The following is an 18369-nucleotide window of genomic DNA, read 5'->3' on the forward strand; positions in this document are numbered from 1 at the left end:
TGGTAGAATTGTACAAACTCAGATTTTTCCTTATATGTTGTATTTCAGATATTTCAGTAAATCACTATCATTTTCCAGCAAACATGTAAAGATATGAGCACGGCTCAAGACAAGTACTGTGTTTAAAAATCAAATCACAGTTAATGATGATTAATTGTGATAGTCTATTCTTCTCTATTTTGACTGTTTACCAGCAACCTGTGGCTTGGCTGGTCAATAAAACCCAGGTGATAAGTAGACTACAGGGAAAAATATTGTCCCTGGCCTAAAGTTTATATTCATATACAGATGTGTGTTTATAGAGATTATCTAACACTAATACTGTTATGTTGGTAGCCACTAAAGACTTAACACAGCACATATGCAGTGGAACCCACTGGGATCTGCAAATAGACACTGATGTGCACAACTGGTGAAGTCTCTCATGGAGCGCCACCTCACAGAAACCAAATGAAAGAAAAAAAAAACATAAAGATGTAAAGTTTTATTGATGTCTTCATACAGCTGAGTGCAGATAGAAATGATGAGAAGCCACGAGTTTTTGTCATTAACTCTGTGGCGAACTGTTCTGTAGGCATGTGAAAAAAGAGCCTCAACGAATATTAAAATAAACAAACAAACAAAAAACTAGTGTATCCATCATTTCTGTAAATGCAAGTGGGATTCTTTAATTTAACTGCAAATTTTTACTTTACATTTCAGAACATCAAGATGTGCAGTGTTACAGCAGCAATGCAATGAAAATAGATACAGAAATATAGAATATGCAAAACAAAAAAACAAACGTAACACATACATATATATATATATTTTTTTCTTTGATGGTATTTTTTGTTTGTTTGTTTTTTTGAAGGCCTCATATTGTTCTCGTATAAAAACAGGGGCTCCCTGGTGCGCCTCCGCCAGCGCTGTGGCGACGGCATCAGAACACACAGGGTCGAGAAGAGAATGAAGAAGGCTCACAGTGTCCTACATTGTAGCAGCTCCCATAATCCGCATGGGCAGATTTTTTCATTTCCACCTGGAAGTCTGCCAATCCAGAGGATTTCTCCGCTGCTGACAACATTTCATTGCCCAGATGAGAGGACATATCCTAGTCCTACAAATAATATGGCTACCAACTGGACAAGCACCCACGTCTCCATTAAAATTAATGCAACCAAAAATGTTACAGTAAAAAAAAAGGAGTTTTTTTAATCTCCCTCAAAGATTAAAGTAAGGTTTCCTAATTTAGAAACATCAGTGAAGAATAGAGCATGACCTTTGCAGGGTTACACTCCTCTCTGACATCATCACTAATGCAGCGCAATGATATTTTAATAAAACATGCTTCGACTGTTTCAAGCGCATGTTCACTTATTCCATCACATCATTAAGTTGCTGCTTAATTTATCACGTCTCGGGAACTTGTTCTCGCTCTTTTAATGGGTGCAAAAGGACATTCAACCGCACCGCAGAAAAGTGCACAAGCAAAAACCTCTGCTGCACGCACATAAAGAGGACTTTAAAACATTGAAAGCAAACACATTTTTTGCATTTTCGTGTGTCCCTTGTCGTCTGTGCTGCTGAGCTGCGCCTTAAAAGCTGACCAAAATTTCACAAGAAAAAGCACATATGGTTTTCGCAAAAGGCCATTTTCACAATTAAAAAAACAAACAATTTCTCCATCTGTTTTTTTTAACATAATGTGCTGCCAATGGACAAAAATCATGAGCAGAAAGCAAGAAAAATACACTTTGCTGGAATCCAATTTCTTGATTTTACATTAAAACACTGTTAACAAAGACACCGAAAAGAAGAACAATCACAAAATGATCACACGTCTTTATGTTTATGCTATTAAGCGTGGACCATCGCATCTCTGCCACATTCTGTGCTGTCCAGTTACCTACTGCATCCTAGTTCTGTCAGCTGTGTGTAGAAGCTTTTTAATGGCTTTTACGCTAGTATCTACTCAGTCAGGAAAAGTCCACAAGGAGACTAAAAGAAAGCCTAGAGGTGATAACAAAGTTTATATCATTTGTTGCCTCTCTTATATCTGTTTCCTTAGAGGAATCAAATCAAGATGAAACAAATGTCCACCACAACAACAAGAAGTAACAATAATTAAGCTGCAAAAAGCGTAAAAGGTTTTATTAACCAAGCAGTAACAAGATCCATCAGTTTCCTATATATATATATATATTTTTTAATATAACATATCCATCGATTTAGACTTTTTTTCTGGCTTAGTGTGAGGCAATTAATACCAAACTCCACCTGACAGCAACATTTATAACGCCCACAGAGTGCTGCTCTCATTTGACTTCCCCTTTACATCTCAATATTTTATCAGCTGTGAACCACTTGGCTTAGAGAAACACCAGTGGACCGGGGCTGCTCACCAGCACACTCAATCATTAACACACATAATTACTACCCAGATGAGGAATTAAGGATTGTCCTTGAAGGTCAAACCCAGTCTCTGCCCTCACTGAGCACTCTGCTGGCATCCGCAGCTCAGTTGATTCGCCAGTCCTGGGCAGCTGTCCGACATTGCTATTAACCTGAGCAAAGCCAACCCACCCATAAAGCTGTTTGGGATATGGCAGCTGCTCAAGGGGCAGTGAGGTATTAAACATAGATTTACAAGAATGAAAATGTCCTCCATCCCTCATAATCTCCAGTCCTTCTACACGCAAGACAAGCCTCACGCACATGAACATACACACACTGACTTATGCAATGTTGTCAGAAAGCGGCATCGACTTGTTTAGACACACCCCGCAACACTGTGTGTGTAAACAGAAAGCATGCACTGCCACTTGTGAGCTGCTCAGGCTCATGCATAATATTTAGACAGTCTGCCATGTTGGAATACCTCAAAAATAATCAACAGCGAGGGTTGTTCTCGCCCACTTTGAACTCGTGAGCGTCCACCTCATTTCACCTCACTCCTTGGCTTCTCTGTTTCATTGCTTTTCAAACAGCAAGGAAGCTCACAGTGTGTACTGCACTGCCATGTTACTTAGGAATGGTTTTCCACAGCACATCAAAGCCTGTTTGGAGCTCACATCGACTATGAATACAGTGCAGCATTGTCATTATAAGGAATGCAACCAAGAAGAGCTGTTTTCAAAGAGGAGTCGAATAAAAGTTGATCTACTGAGGAGAAAACACGAAATGACAGCAGCTCATATCATTACAGCAGACTGATGCAACGGCACATCTTCTTCAGATAAGCAAACGATTTTGAAATCCCCTCTAACGTCTTAAGGGTTCGAATTGAACGGACACATGAACTTGTGTTTCCAATAAACACAGAGTCTTTGAGATTATGCAGACCACATAAATATGTAAAAATGTTGGGCTGGTGCTCTTGCCTTTGGGATTTGAAAGAAGCACCAGTCAGAATATTTAGCTTCCAGAGCCCAGCGGCCACACTGGTTTTCCTGCATCGGATCCTTTTAGGAATCAAAAGCACGGTCTTCACAGATTTCCAGAGCAGCCTTGGTCGCACCTCCAAACACTTCCACATTAGCATCAATCCAAGGAACCACGTTTCCGGGCATGTAAGCTGAACAGTTGGCCAGGCCCATGATGTCCACGGGCCGCAGTACTCTGTCCCACATGTTGAACTGGCTCAGCTCGCCCACAAAAGCCTGGGTGGCATCAAAACGGCCTCCCACAATGTCCTTCATAGAGAAAGAGAACAGAGCTGAGTTTCTAAAGGAAATGTAAACAGACTTTAATTAAAATTAATAAATTCTGTTTGATTTTAATCAAAATGCAAAACAAAAGCAAAAAAAAAACAAACCTAGACCCCACTGCAAATTCTTTTTAGTGTACTGCCACTTTAAAATATCCAAATGCTGTGCAATCTGCAATACTGTGCAATCTGCAGCAATCTCACCTTAAATGTATGAGTGAGGAAAAAAATCACCACCTCCTTAAGCTCCAAAGTAATGCACTATGAGTTAATAGTTCTCTGAGGAGATTTTACATCACTGTATATTTCTATTTATACACATAGCGCTGTCATGGAGTTAACCAGCGTAATAACTTGCTAACACAGCTCCCAGGGGTAAAATGTTGCCTTTTAGCAGTGGATGAGTGAGGTAATACTGAAAGGGCCACAATAGCGTGAGAAGAGCCTCTCTTCCTCCTCTTCCCTGCTCCCTGCTCAGAGCCTCTGGCGCTGAGCTTGGGGGAGAATACCCCCCAGGGATGTTATTGACACAAGGAAAAATACACATGCACACACAGACACACATATACATGCACATACACCTGTTCTTTACCATCAAAGCTTCTCTATTGCTCTCACCTGCTCCTGGCCCAGGATGATCACCCCTCCAGGTTTAATTGGGTGCCAGGGGGCCAGGTTGTCCCCAGTGCCTAAACGCTCGCCATCCTGGTAAGCCTCCCAGAAACCATCTCTAGTTGTCCAGGTGATGCATATGTGGTGCCAGCGCCCGTCACTCACTGACAGAGGGAGTTGGGCCACCTGATTGAGAATGAAGTGCGAGGTGTGAATGGCGTGAGCACAGTGAGGAAGGCTGAAGAACGAGGAGCAACGATAGGCAGATACAGTATAAGGGTGCAAGAGAAGTCGAGAGAGGTACAAGTGTAATTGTGGCATGCTAGAAACAAGGACACCAATTAGAAGGGCCGGGGCTTCAAAGAGACAACCCTCTGCAAAGAAATCCCCACATGAGCCGTATGACATATAAAATTTAGATTACCCAGGTGACATCAAGGGATAGAGCATCCTTCAAAGCAGTCAGATAGCTAACAGCAAAACAGTGTCCTCTTATGCTTTGTTCACAGATCAAAGAAAAACAACCGGTTATTTTACCAGCCAATGACATCATAGTCCTCTGAGGATACAGTGCGGCACATAGGATTATCAGTGTGTACTGTAACTCATTAGCTTTTTTTTATATAACCCTACAGGGCTGCTTTATCCTAATACCTAGTTGCAGATGTAGCTCCAGATGCAAATAAACCCGAAAAGATGGGCAGTCACTCAAAATAAAATTCGACTCACTTGCAATTACAGAAGCAATTGACCCTGTTAAGGACACCAGGCGTTACACTTCACCACAGCGAACACTGGGAAGGTTGTTATAAAGTCTGTCTGATTTGGAGCATTCTGGGCCACATGGACTGTTTAAAGATTCAGGTTGTAAAATTGAAAAAAACAAACAAACAAAAAAAACAACATTCGTCAATTATTCTGCAGCAATGGATTTATGCCAGCTGTGATTCTTTGTAGACACAGAGTTTCGAATTAAAGCACTATATCCACAGGGCATACTCTTGAGAATGACTGACTCATTTTTTAATACTACAAATGACACACTCACACCGTAAAACATACAATTTTGCAGTTATTACATAGTTGAAATGCATATTCTCCTCTTGGCTTTTTAACAAAAAAATAATAATATTTTGACTCGCTATAGCAGGAAAAGCATGCATGTTTCTCTTTTGTTCCATTTCTCTATAAGACAAAACAAGGAAACTGGAGCCTGGAAGGGGACACCTAAAATGAAAACCATTGTTGGTATCTACATCTATGCTTTTCCCTCTATGAGATGTCAAAATGGCCCGTGATGTGTTTTACTTAATGTTCAGAGGACTTTCTGTTCCTCATCTCCAGCAGGGTGTTGATGAGGTTCTGCAGGTAAGTGTGAAATGTTTTTAGAAGGTGACGCAAGAAAGAGCGAAGTCATTAAAGTGTCCGTATTCTACAGCAGTGATTACAGTGATGTTTGTCTTCGCAGACAACCCAACAAAAACGCACCAACTGCATGAATTTTTAATGATATTTGGAAAAATTTGGACCCATCACACATTTGTACACTTGCCAACAAAACAGTGTTACTATTGTACAAGGCCAGCTGAATCCATTACTGATTAAACTCCTGGTAGTCCCATTTGAATGAAAAATTGAGATGCCACCGGCATCTTTTGAACATTGGAGGGGAGAAAAAACATGACAAAAAAAATCAACTTTTTTCCCCTTTTTCTGAGACAAAATATACGATGATGAAGATGCTGCTTTATAACAACAAAGACGCTCTCTCCCCCCATAACCAAGTACAAATACATAATACAGACAACGCTGCACTTTTTAATACTGTCGAGGCAGCTTTCTGCTTTCTTCTCAGTATGCTGCCAAATGAACAGCATAAACAATGTGCCCCAGAGGGCCCTGTTATCATTGCGAACAAGTTTAGCACATGGATGTGCTGCTGCACATACGGTTATCATATTCACCAGCCTCTCCTCGCTCTCTTCTGCTCTCATGCTTTCTGTCTCACTTCCTAACTTCCTTTTTTTTCTTTTTTTTCTGGCACCTTCTCATTTTTCCCCTCTCTTTACCAACTCCTTCTTACACTGCTCCATCACCTCGAGAGCTTGTTTAATTTCCACCCTCTTTCCCTCTTTTTCTCAGTCATACTCTCATCATTTTCTCCCACCATCTTTCTATTATCTGCCTGACTTGAACACATGTATAATGCATAGTGAAGGAAAAACTGTGGGTAGACCTGTCTGTGCCAGTAACACCACAAGTCAACAAGATAGTGGGACTATGATTGTTTCCAACGCAGGAAAAATATTATCATAAAATTCCCCAATTACAACAATGAGCTGTGATATCATAAGACAAAGAAGTGTTAAGTACTACATTGGATAATGTGTGTTCTTAGCTTTACACTAAGAACTTATTTCCCATGAAGCTTTGCTCCCAAGTTTCCATGTGATGTGAAGCTTGAACCCATCACAAAGAAAGCAACATTTAGCCTCAAAATTGTGTCTTTCATCAATAAAACAATTACAGGTCTTTTGCTTTATGACAAAATTGCATTAAATATTGATAAAAGTTTATTTGTTTTTTAACATTTTCTTATATTTTGGGTTAATTGCGATTACACTGTTTAACTACAATATAACCTCCAAAGAAAGCAAAGAGGACAATGAAGCAGATGAGCACATGTGGCAGCACAACTCCTCTAATGAATTACTGTTATTCGCGGGTGTGAGCGAAATGTGGGTCGATGGTATTAAATGTTTATAAGGAGCAAAATTAAATATTCAGAGCTAATGGTCAGCGAACTGCTTCTCGGCTGTATCGTTATTGTGCACACATGTACGTACAGAAGCTATGTGCTTGTTTTGGATCCCAAAGCCGGCTCATTCTTATTCATTCTTTGCATTTAATTAGTGTCTTTGCTGATCCACATTTACGCCCATCATTAGAGCCAGCTGTGTTGCCAGGAAAATACTAAAGGATTTAGAGCATCTGTCTTCAGAAAATCAGGTCAGTGTGAAGGATTTACTCTGCAGCATGAGCAAATGGTGAAATTTAAGTTCATCACAATAGACTTACCTTGTCATTGACTAGTAGCTCAATGGGATTGTTTCCCCATTCAATGAGGACTATCTCATTGGCCTGGCCTGGAACGCCATATGAAAATGGAGTTCCTATTCCCGGACTAGCGCTGGACTTGAGCCACATGCAGACAGTGAAGGCGTACATCTCTGGGAGGCTCTTCTTGATGCGTCCATACAGGTAGTTTGTACGGAGAGGAAGGGACACCTTGAAATCCTCAGGTGACTTGAAGGCATTATTATCTGTTGATAGATGAGGAACACTTAATGTAATATATTCAAAGTTATTTTTAGTGTGTCACGACTTGATAGTTCTGAGGATGACGACAGAAAAAAGAAGATAAGAAAGTGTGAGTCACTGTCACACAGATCACTGCTACTGTCTTGGTAGTCCAAAGATGAAATGCAGAGCTTTAAAGATCCATTTTCCACATTTTGCTTTTTGCCAATTAAGAGCAATTTCAAAAATATGTAGAACAATTTTAGAACCTTTGTGCTGTTATTCTTTTATCTTAACCTTTGCTGTGGAGAAGACTGATGAAGTCATAAGAAATGAAAAATGTATTTGCAGTGAAGTGGACTGATTTTGAAAAACAATTACAACTTTCCACTCAGTCCCACTGCATTTCTGTTTTTTTATGTTTCTTGCTCTTCACTTTTCCCTTTCCTGTTCAAGCCAACTTTTTAACCAGTCAATATTTGACCTAGGCATACTGCCAGTGCATGCTGCTGCCTCTGTGTTTTCATGATCCTTCACCCTGAAAAGCCTGAAACATCTTAGATAGACACAAATTTGGGACCATAATTCTAGCCTAAAACAGGGAAGAGGTTTCATAGACAGTCACTACAAGATACATACAAGATATTTAATATGAGGTACAGCCTCCTTTGGAGGTGATGCAAACTGTCTCCCATCTGTTCGTGGAACAAACACGTGTCCGGATCTGTTGTTGAGGAATTGCTCTCCATTGCTGGATGTGTGCAGCCTGCAGCTGTGCAGTGGTTGCTCTGTGTGGCTAATGAGCACGTTGGGCCAGCAGGTCCCAGACATGTTCAGTGAACCATATGAAGACTAAATGATAGCCAAGAAACTGTCTGGATATGTTCTTGATTTAGAAAGATCTGTGCTATTCTGGCAAAGTGGGGGCAGGCATTGTCCTGCTGAAACAGCTGCAGGGTGGGGGGCTACCACAAGAATAGCACAAGCACAGGTCGGAGGTTGCACCTCTATCCAGTTAGATTTCCACCAAGGATAATCAGATCAGAGATGGTGCTCTCATAGGCATGCAAAGCTGTAGCAACGGCTTGGACATGCATGTCAGCATCCAACATGCCAACAGGCTGGCCTTGTTTGACTTCATTCAGTCACAGCACAGTGGCACTGATGACAGTGTTGTACAAACACTGTTTTTGTCTTCTAACATTTATGGCTTGAGCATCCAATAACTTCAACCAATTATTTTAAAATTACCAATCACAAATGATTAAAACCAACCAACCAACTAAAAACGACTCACAGAAGATATTTGGGCTTTCCAAGAGATTAAAATCATCTGATGAGACTACACCAGCAGTTGGTCACCAACTTTTCTTTTTTTTAGTCTAAAATGTTGGCATTCAAGTGATTAACCATGATGAGTAACAGTGCAAGTTAACAATTAAACACTAGCATTGTTATCTTTATGAGCTGGAACAGCCTGATGTTAGCATGCTACATTTGCTGAGTAGCATGAGCACTGAGTTTGATAGATTTGTAGGTGAAAAACTAAAAAAAGAAAAACCTTTATGAGTCCTATTAAATCATATCTGTACCAAATTTCACAGTGACAATGACTGCAAAGAAAACCTATATAACAGCAGAGGGGTGCAGTACAACACTATGTTCCCCCCCTTGCTTGTGTGACTTCTCTCTGAGTACTCCGGCTTCCTCCCATGATCCAAAGACATGGATGGGGTTAATAACAATTCTAAATTGGCCATAGTTGTGAATGTGAGAGTGAATGGTTGCCTCTCTGTGTTGTCACCATGATAGATTGACAACCTCTCTACTGTGCATCCCATGTTTCACCCTGTGACCACATCCCTATGGCCTTCAAAGTTCAAGTTTTCTTTTTTCATATTCAGGTAACAATGGCACACGGGCTTCATTTGGACAAGAAGTTTCCAAAGAGAGACAGAGAGAGAAAGAGAGAATAAATCTAATGGCCAGCTCTCTTGTAGTGGTCGGGACATTTTCAGATTTGAGTAAAACATGAATTTAGTGGATTCAGAGTGCCTAACAAGCAAAAGATCCCTGGGAAAACACACAAGACTCTGCCAAATAAAACATGTGGAGTGACCGTTTGTGAATAAAGGAGCAGCTGAAAGTGGCATCTTCTTCTAGTGAAACACAAAGTTAAAAAAATAATGTTGACGCAAAAAGAGAAGCCAGGAGAAATCAGGAACTATCACCTGGGGACCGCAAATGTCTAGCATCTTGTTCTATTGATTACTGAGATGCCCGAGTCTGGACCAAAATGCTGAATTGACCATGAACCGGCAGACAGACAGGGGAACTGGCTGACACACTGCTAACCTTGGAGTCATAACTTGCTCCAGGCTTGTTTACCAGGTGTTTCCCAATCTGAGGAACACATCGCCGGCAGATAGTTCAAGAATTTAACAAAAAAGTTTCACCGTATAAAACTGTGAATAACTTAAGGATTTCATCATCTACAGTAGACATAATTATTAAAAGATTCAGAGACTCTAGAACTTCCTCTGCACTTTGAGACCCTTATAAGGCACAGCACGGCAAAAACACACTTTCCTGTGTTCTGTGGGTTGACTGATCAAAATTAGAAGCTCCCTTTTCTCCAAGTATTATTATCAGCTGTTGACAGCTGCTGAAAAGCTTTAAAGAAGATGTGAGGTGGCATTAAACGTGCTTCTGTGCCAAATTTGTAAACACTGTGTTGGCATCACATGGAAAGATTAGCATTTTCTTTTTTAGAAAAAAAAATCCAATTTCAATTTTGTCAGTTTAAAAATATCCTTTAAAAAAATCTTTGTTCTGTCATAAGTTACATCAATACAGGTTTTACAATATTTTCAATTTGTTTCCATTAAAATTTGTATGAAATTTCAACTTTTAAAATTGTAAATGCACAAATTTTCATCCTCCAATGTTATTATGTTAGTGCTCCAATTCGCTTAATTCATTTCTGCTCAAACTCAAAGCTTGGAGCTAATTATTTAGCTGTTGGTCAGCTACATAAAGGAAAGGATAGTTGTGAAAATCACACATAATATGATTTAGTGGTTGATTTGCAGGAAAGTAACACATTTCAGTTTTCAAAGTGGTGGAATTAGAGTTTTACCTGTGCTGAGCACAATACTCTGGCCTTATACAAGGCTAAAAACCACAACTCCTCTGGTTATATTGCGCAACTTTAGCACTAAAATAAGGCTTTACAATGCAGACCATTTTAGAATTAAATTGGTTTGACTGCTGAACCGGTCAAATCAATTTAACCTGCAGAATTAGAATGTGAAATGTAAAATCTAAAAATGTGCACTGAGCTTTAAGTCAATACTGCATATTTTACTTTAATGCACAGGGCAGATGATACCAAGCTATCACCAGTGTAAAAATCTTCACAAATCCAACTGACACAACAACATCACACCACAGCCTTGAAAATCGCTGTGGAATTGAATCGACATCTCTCTGGCACACATTTGATATAAATTGAACTAAATAAGTCTCACAATGTAGCATTTGTTGAAGGTCTATTGTACTGACTTGCAATATCATACATGCGGTTGTGTTATTCGGTCCACTGCCCATCTGAGCAATTAGCTTTAGCTACCCAAATCTATAGCTTGTATCAGACCCCTGACTCTATCAGCTAAACCTTAGCGGGGTGCATGGGGACAGCAGGAAATAGGTGAGTGGCGGGATCATCTTCTAAAACAGCTTTCCTTCCAGCAGACATATTTTGTGGTATTTTAACATGTACCATCAAAGTGATACCCGGGAGTGTGGACATCTCTTGAGCATTTCTTAAACTCATTAAGCATTCAACGTTGCTTTCCAAGCCTTATTTTCAAGACCAGGAACTTCTCTGAGAATGGCTCTGAGAAAAGGATCACTTTTACTTCCATCATCAGAAAAGTGCACAGGGATTGACTAATGAGTTCTAAATCCAGCAGACAACAAAAAAGGGGAAAAGGAAAAAAAAGTTTGGCATTAAATTTTGCCATGAAATTTCCCAGCACCCATTGTATCACTTACTTTTTTCGAGCTCTGTGATCCTCTCCAGGAGGGAATTGAGCGCACTCTCAGTGCGTTGGCGGTGGGCTGCTGTTTCATTGTAGAGCTGGCTCTTCTCCTCCTCCAGCTCAGCCACCTTCCGGAGGAGCTGGGTCTCCAGCGCCCCCAAACGTTGCCGCAGCAGCTCCCTGAGCTCTGGTGGCAAGGGAGTCAGGGCCGAGACACCAGCGGTTGACACATTTGTGATGGGGAGACGCAAACTCTGCTGCTGGGAGATAGATAGATAGATAGATAGATAGATAGATAGATAGATAGATAGATAGATAGATAGATAGATAGATAGACATTTATATAAATACCCAGATTTGTCTTATAGTTATCTATATATTGATATCTGATATTCTTTTAGCACTATTGTTTTTGATACATCAATATCAACATGAAGACACTGATTGGTGACCTGCCATATATCTGTGGATGTTTTGGGTATTTTGGGTATTCGGTAGATTGCACAATGTTTGTCTCCAGGTTGTTTTTGGACTTAAGGAAACAGCTCTACAGCCTCATGTTTATAGGGGGTGCATGGTTTGATTGCAAAATGGTCCTCAGACATTTTTAGTTTCCTTTGCGGCCTGGTTCGCCATGGAATTCAGAAACCTTGTGGATTAATTTTTTTTTCTGACACAATGACACCATCCCAGAGCCTCAGTTGAAGAGGTTATTTGGTAATCTGAGACTGAAATCAGAAGCAAACAGTCACATGGTGCAACTGTTGATGTGTGTAGATGGCTTTGATATGAGATGCACATCCTACTCTAGACAGCCATATTGCTATCAGCAACACTGGTTTTGCAATAATCAGGATGTTAAGCAGGTCCAGATCAATAGATATGTGATTAAAATGCAATGTAATATGTATCCTTATGACTGCAATGCATCCTTCATCCAATCGGGGTATTGAAGCTTCCAATCAAGTGAAGAGGGAGAGGAGGGAAGGGAGTAGAGAGATAGATGGATCAGCAATGCAGTATACTGAATATAAAAATAGCCTTGAATTTAAAAACAGTATTATAACTGCTTATGGCATCAGGGCTGTGAGCTGGTGAAAAACACAGTGCGCAGTGACACGACATAAGCGACAAAGCCAGGGCTTATGTTAGCGTCTACTGCATGTAAAAATAATAATAAAAAAAAAAACGACCCCCCCCCCCCCCCCCCCCCCCCCACTTCACTATAGTTGACCTCACTAAATGTGATCTTTGAGCCTTGTAGAATTAAATGGGACTGAGCAGAGGGCTGGTGATGGTGCAGAACTCCAGAGCCAGAGCAGAACTCCCAGGCAGACAAGACAAACCATTAAGCATTTGATTTGATTTGAAAATGTAATTCTCTGATGCAGGTAAAATCTGGGGAAATGAAAATCATCAGCTGCCACGAATAATTAGCCACACGACCGCAAATAAAAGCGTATGTGGAACACATACACGCGGCACTCATAAATTATTCAAGGTTGCTTTGCAAATTCCTGCACCACATGTATGATTACACCTTTGAAAAGAATTTTTTTTGTTACTCATCTCTTATTGATGGCTCTTATGCAGTGGTTTTCGCCATCAGAGATATATTTTAATGATTAAAGGGGTATTGATGTGACATGGCCATTACGTGACCCTTTGATCTCCCGATTCCCCCGAGAGGTCTCCTGCGGCGGGGAATATTATCAGACGCGCAATGCTCTATAGTAATACATGATAGTGGGGGGGGGGGGGGGGGGGGGATGGAAACGATGCAATGGTGCATCTTATGTTCACGGGGGTGAGAGGGAAATGAGACAAAAGTGCTTTTCTTATGTAGCTACACAGCATGTTTCCACCTTACCTCCAAGTTCTCGAGCCGACCTTTAAGACTCTGGCATGGTCTTGCCCAGTTGATCTATAGTTTCACTGGGGTCCCGGGGCAAGTCTCCCATGGTGTTCTTGCCGTACTCCTTCCGCCTGGAGCCCTGACCTCGGGACTTGCCCTGCGACGACTCGTCGGCTGCCGCCTCACAGCGCGCAAGCTTAGAGTTGAGCTCTTTGATGGTTCCCTGCTGGCTCACGATGGTCTCCTTCTGCTGCAGGATGGTCTCCCTAAGCTGGATGATCGTATTCCGAAGCTCGTCCTCCACTGGGCTGCTGCTCTGGACACGGTTCCCCGTAGGACCATACCCGCAGCCGGGCTCTGCGCCCGGAGGAATAGCGTTACATACAAAGCGGCTACCTGTAGCATCCTGGCTTCGCACCGCGCGTCCAGCGACTAGATACAACAGTCCAACTACTAAGGCCAGCATCCTGACAAGATAGACTACACAAATCCCACTGTAAAAAAGGGGAAAATGATCCTAAATTACGCACTTAACGCTTGAAAGTCTTCTGTAAAATAATAACAAACAAAAAAAGCCCAAACTTCCTACAACACAACTCATTCATTCAAATGGCCGCGGACATTTTTTCTGGACTTTCAAAGTGTAGCAAGAAGAAAGAAAAAAGGATGAAAAAAGATCAAACTTCATCTACAGTGTAACCATGGCAAAAAACTAGATCAGAATCCGCAGTGAAAAATCGTAACAGCAGACATCCACCAAACTCACGGTCCTCTTAAATAAATAGATACCAGCAAATCTAAATTCTTTCTGCAGATGGTGCAAGAAAAACAGGTTTTGATAACTCCTTTACTGGGAAATGAGTTGGAGTCTATTGAGTTGTTATCATCACAGAGAAAGAAAAAGAGATGGAAAGGGGGAAAAAACAAATCGGGCTGCAGAGAACTCAGTTTTGCTGTCTTGCCTCTCCGGTTGGTTGGATTGTGAGTGAGTGGTGCTGAAAAGACAGCGACGCTGCTCAGCCAGATTATTATGGGGAGGTGCGCACTGGCGCATCCGCTCATCAGTGGAGCGCTCAGGTTATTCAGCTTCAGCCTACGTCATCACTGAATCCTAGTGGAGCGGGTCCGCGCTCCAAGTGTCTCTCATTGAGTTTTTATGACCTGTTTAGAAGCGCCGAAGCTTAAAGATGTCAAAGCTTCTTTTTTTTTATTGTGTTTCTTTTTATTAAACAAACGCACCGATAGGAAATGCTTCGCCTCTCAACGACCCGTAGAGCCTATTATGGAATACACAGGAAAATGTCCCCACTGGGAATAAACATGTACCACAGACTCAATAATGTGACACCCCCTGACGGATTTAATTTAACAGCTGTCGTGATCTTGCGTCGGCTCTTTCTCTCTCTCTCTCTCTCTGACCCACAGTGTCTCAGCGTTGAAGTAAGCGTTTTTTCCCCAAGGTGCTCTAACTGTAAGGGCAAACATTAAGATTAAAACACATTTTCCCTATTCACACACTGATAATATTGAAAGGGGTTTTCATTTCTTACAAAATAAAATATCCAGTGACAGACTGTTAAAATGGGATAGTTAAAGGTGTATTTGCACCAAAAGTTACAGTGAATAAGCCACTGGTTTGTTATTGAAACTTCATGCTATTACAGAATATAAAGCATAAAAGGGTGTGCTTCTTTTCAAGTGTTAATCCTCAGTCATTTCTCTCTGCAGGGGGTCTATCTTTGAGTCCAAGCTCCACCAATTTAATGAGGCTACACTCTCTCTGTTAGATAGAAAAAAAAAAGATAAACTTAATTTGTGTCATTTGAAGTCAAACTGGGCCAAATATATGTTGCAAACATTTTCTAACATTTGAATCCAGTCCCTGTAGATGTAAATCTCCCACTAGCTTCCCATTTTAATGTGGAAACCTGTCTAAACTCCGAGTTAAACTGCAATCACATCTTTTCAGGATAAGAGCTCTTCTCACAATACCCCGAAGACAAAGAACAATATTTGTAAAAAAGAAAAAAAGAGAGAAGTCTTTCTATTACCAAACACACAGCGGTGGTATGTTGTAGCGTGTGCAACATGATTTAAAGCCATCTTTTCTATATAAACCTGGAGGCAAACATGTGTAAGTAGAAGATGAGGTCATTAGCCTCACTAGGTTTTCACAGTAGGGAGGGTTTGGCACTCCCTTTAAGGGAGCAGGTGTCTGTCAAGTCTAGTAAGAATATGAAAAACTTCAAAGCCAGACACCGACTGAGTTTATATTATAAATCCAGCTCAGCACACCTGATATCACGCACTGAAACTTTTTTCCCCTTGCCTCATCAACCTTTATTTCTCTAAGATGTTTCCACTCAAATTCTGAAAAAGTGGGACAGCGACAGCTCCTGCCGGATGCTCTCTTAACATGGTGTGCAGGATTACCACGCTGCCCATCACAGCCTTCATCTCCAATCTGTTTGCAGGGCCTAACAGCTAAATGTCAGCAGGCATTAATGCACACACAGTGTACAATGGGAGGGGAACAGCCCGTGGAAGTCACTGCTAAGGGAAGCAGTTTCTAATATGACAGGTCCCCCGAGAGAAGGGACGCACAATCACCATGGCAACTTTATCTTCTAGCTGGCTGCCCTCCAACCCCAACATCCCTTCTCCCCACTCTTTCCACCCCACCTCAGCGAGGAAAGGAGCTGGCAGAGGTGAAGCGGGAGCGCTGAAGACTGAGCAGAGATGACAACTTTCACTTCAAAGTTGATGGGATAAAGTTATTTCCTTTCATGTTGCAGCTGGTGAGCGCCGGGGTGAAGCAACTTTCCCTTCTTTTTTTGGCGCCTCAGTGAGGGTTAAGAAGTCAGCAGGGAATGAACTCTTATCCTAAGCTGAGTTTCCCATCTAAAAGAATACATGTCAAAACTAGGTTGCTCTGCTTGCCACTTTATACAAGACAATAAATCTTGGATGAGCATCCAGAAAAACAGAAACAGTGCTGCATGCAGTGGTGAAACACAACGCAGTGACAATACTACACTTCTCAACGCTTTGCAGATGCTATTTTATGGTTGCAACTACTGTGTGACTTTACAGAAGTGCATTAAGTAATGAGCAGTTTTCAACATAATTCTAGCCACCACAACCCTCTGACCTATACAGCCTTCAACATAGTTTCAAAACAGATTAAAAGAGTGTAATTTGTAAATATTACACAGCTGATAGGTATGGATTGCTTACCTCATAGACAAATAGATTCATCATAGACTCGTACACATAGATTGCGATTAGGTCAACACAACTAACACAGATAACATGTGATTTTCCCCATTGCATTAGGAATCAAATCACATCCCCTCCACAGATTTCAAGATCTCACTGATGTAATGGCAACATCAGCATCCTAGCAACTCTCATTACGAGCTGCTTTTGACAGTAATGCTTCTGGGTCTATTTAAGACCTTAAGGAGTGTGATTCATTACCCCCCTCCCCGACTCTTTGCTCATTCCGTGTACTCATTCTTGCTCACCATGTGATATTTCACTACTTTCAGTTCCACCTGTTGAGTGTGATGTAAGCACCACACTCACAGAGCATGACACATTACAATGGCTGTTTGATATTTCAGTGAGTCACATTGTCCAAAAACACTGAGCCCATCTTCCTGTGTTCTCAACATCCCTCGAGCCACCCAGTGCCCCCCGCTGCCTGCTACCTGCTCAGCAGCATGCTCGTAGCCATCAGTTCTGCGAATTAGAGTCTGGCACAGCTGACGCACTGCAAGCAAAGGGAAAGTGCACGTATACTGCACACAAACGCATGCCTGCGAAGGCAAGCATGAGGCACTTGTGTTATGTGAATGGCAAAAGTCAGTCTCAGACATAATTCTGTTTGATGTGTATTTGTGTGTCTGAGGAGAAAATGACAAAAATATATATAGCATGTTTCATTAAAAGTGAAAAAAATCTAATGTATGAAACATGTTCTATATCAGGCAACGAAGGACGAACCACCAATTCTAACCAAGTCAAATGAAGTCTCCAATATAAAACCTGGTGGTGCTTACCGTACTCCACCTGCTGTACTACATCTCTAACACACACGTTGCGGTAAGGTGGTAGGTTTAAAGGACATTTTTTTAATGCTGCTGCAGAACACTCATGCATACTGTTCATGTAGCATCTCATAAGCAGCCCCCATCTGCCAACAATAATGCAGCTTGAGGATGACTTTGTGTGGGAATAATCATGTTTGGGACACACTCCCTGCTGGTGCTGCAGTTACTCAGCGACTCCATTCATTTCTCACATCAGCTGTCAGCCTCCAGCACCCCTTCATGGCAGAGGAATATTGTGAGCTGATGTCTTGGCTTTGTTCATCTGGTGTTTGCGTTCCTGGCAATATGCTGTTGGCTGTTTTGCTGGTCTGCTGCAGATTTCCTTGTAGGCGACGCCTTGGCTTCTGATGTCTGACAATCTCTCCTCTTATGCGGCTGCTGTTGCCAAGTATACTTATGATGACCGCTCGGTCAAGAAAAGTTCATGGTTAACTTAGCAAAGGTCAGTTGTCAGCAGATGATAGAAACCAAACAGTGGACTGTTTTGTAAAAGTCCAACTACTGATTGAAAAATCAACTGTGGACAAAGAAAACCATCTCCATTTGTGAATTTTTTGGCTGTATTGCAATGTACTTCATCTTTGCACTGAAATGAAAAAGAGTCATAGTCATAGGCAGCTCGGGACTTCATCACTCAGCATAAACGTACTTATATGTTGTTTTACTCATTTGCTTGGGAGGAAAGCATCGACTATAGTTTGATTTATCAAGGTCATACACTAGTTTGTATTTAATGTGTCCCTGAGGTGCCTATAC

At 41.3% G+C, this 18369-nt stretch overlaps 1 protein-coding gene across 1 annotated transcript; it reads right to left on the reverse strand.

The window, feature by feature from the left end:
* Window positions 1-642: 642 nt before the first annotated feature.
* Window positions 643-14514, reverse strand: nptx2a (neuronal pentraxin 2a). The gene is given in 6 exon segments (XM_004558374.3): window positions 643-3674; window positions 4307-4486; window positions 7379-7623; window positions 11657-11900; window positions 13514-13546; window positions 13548-14514. Coding segments are annotated over 6 exon segments (1347 nt in total). The 5' UTR covers window positions 13965-14514; the 3' UTR covers window positions 643-3446.
* Between the last annotated feature and the right edge of the window lie 3855 nt (window positions 14515-18369).

Source organism: Maylandia zebra, linkage group LG4, assembly GCF_041146795.1.
Source record: "Maylandia zebra isolate NMK-2024a linkage group LG4, Mzebra_GT3a, whole genome shotgun sequence".
In the NCBI taxonomy this organism is placed as follows: Eukaryota; Metazoa; Chordata; class Actinopteri; order Cichliformes; family Cichlidae; genus Maylandia; species Maylandia zebra.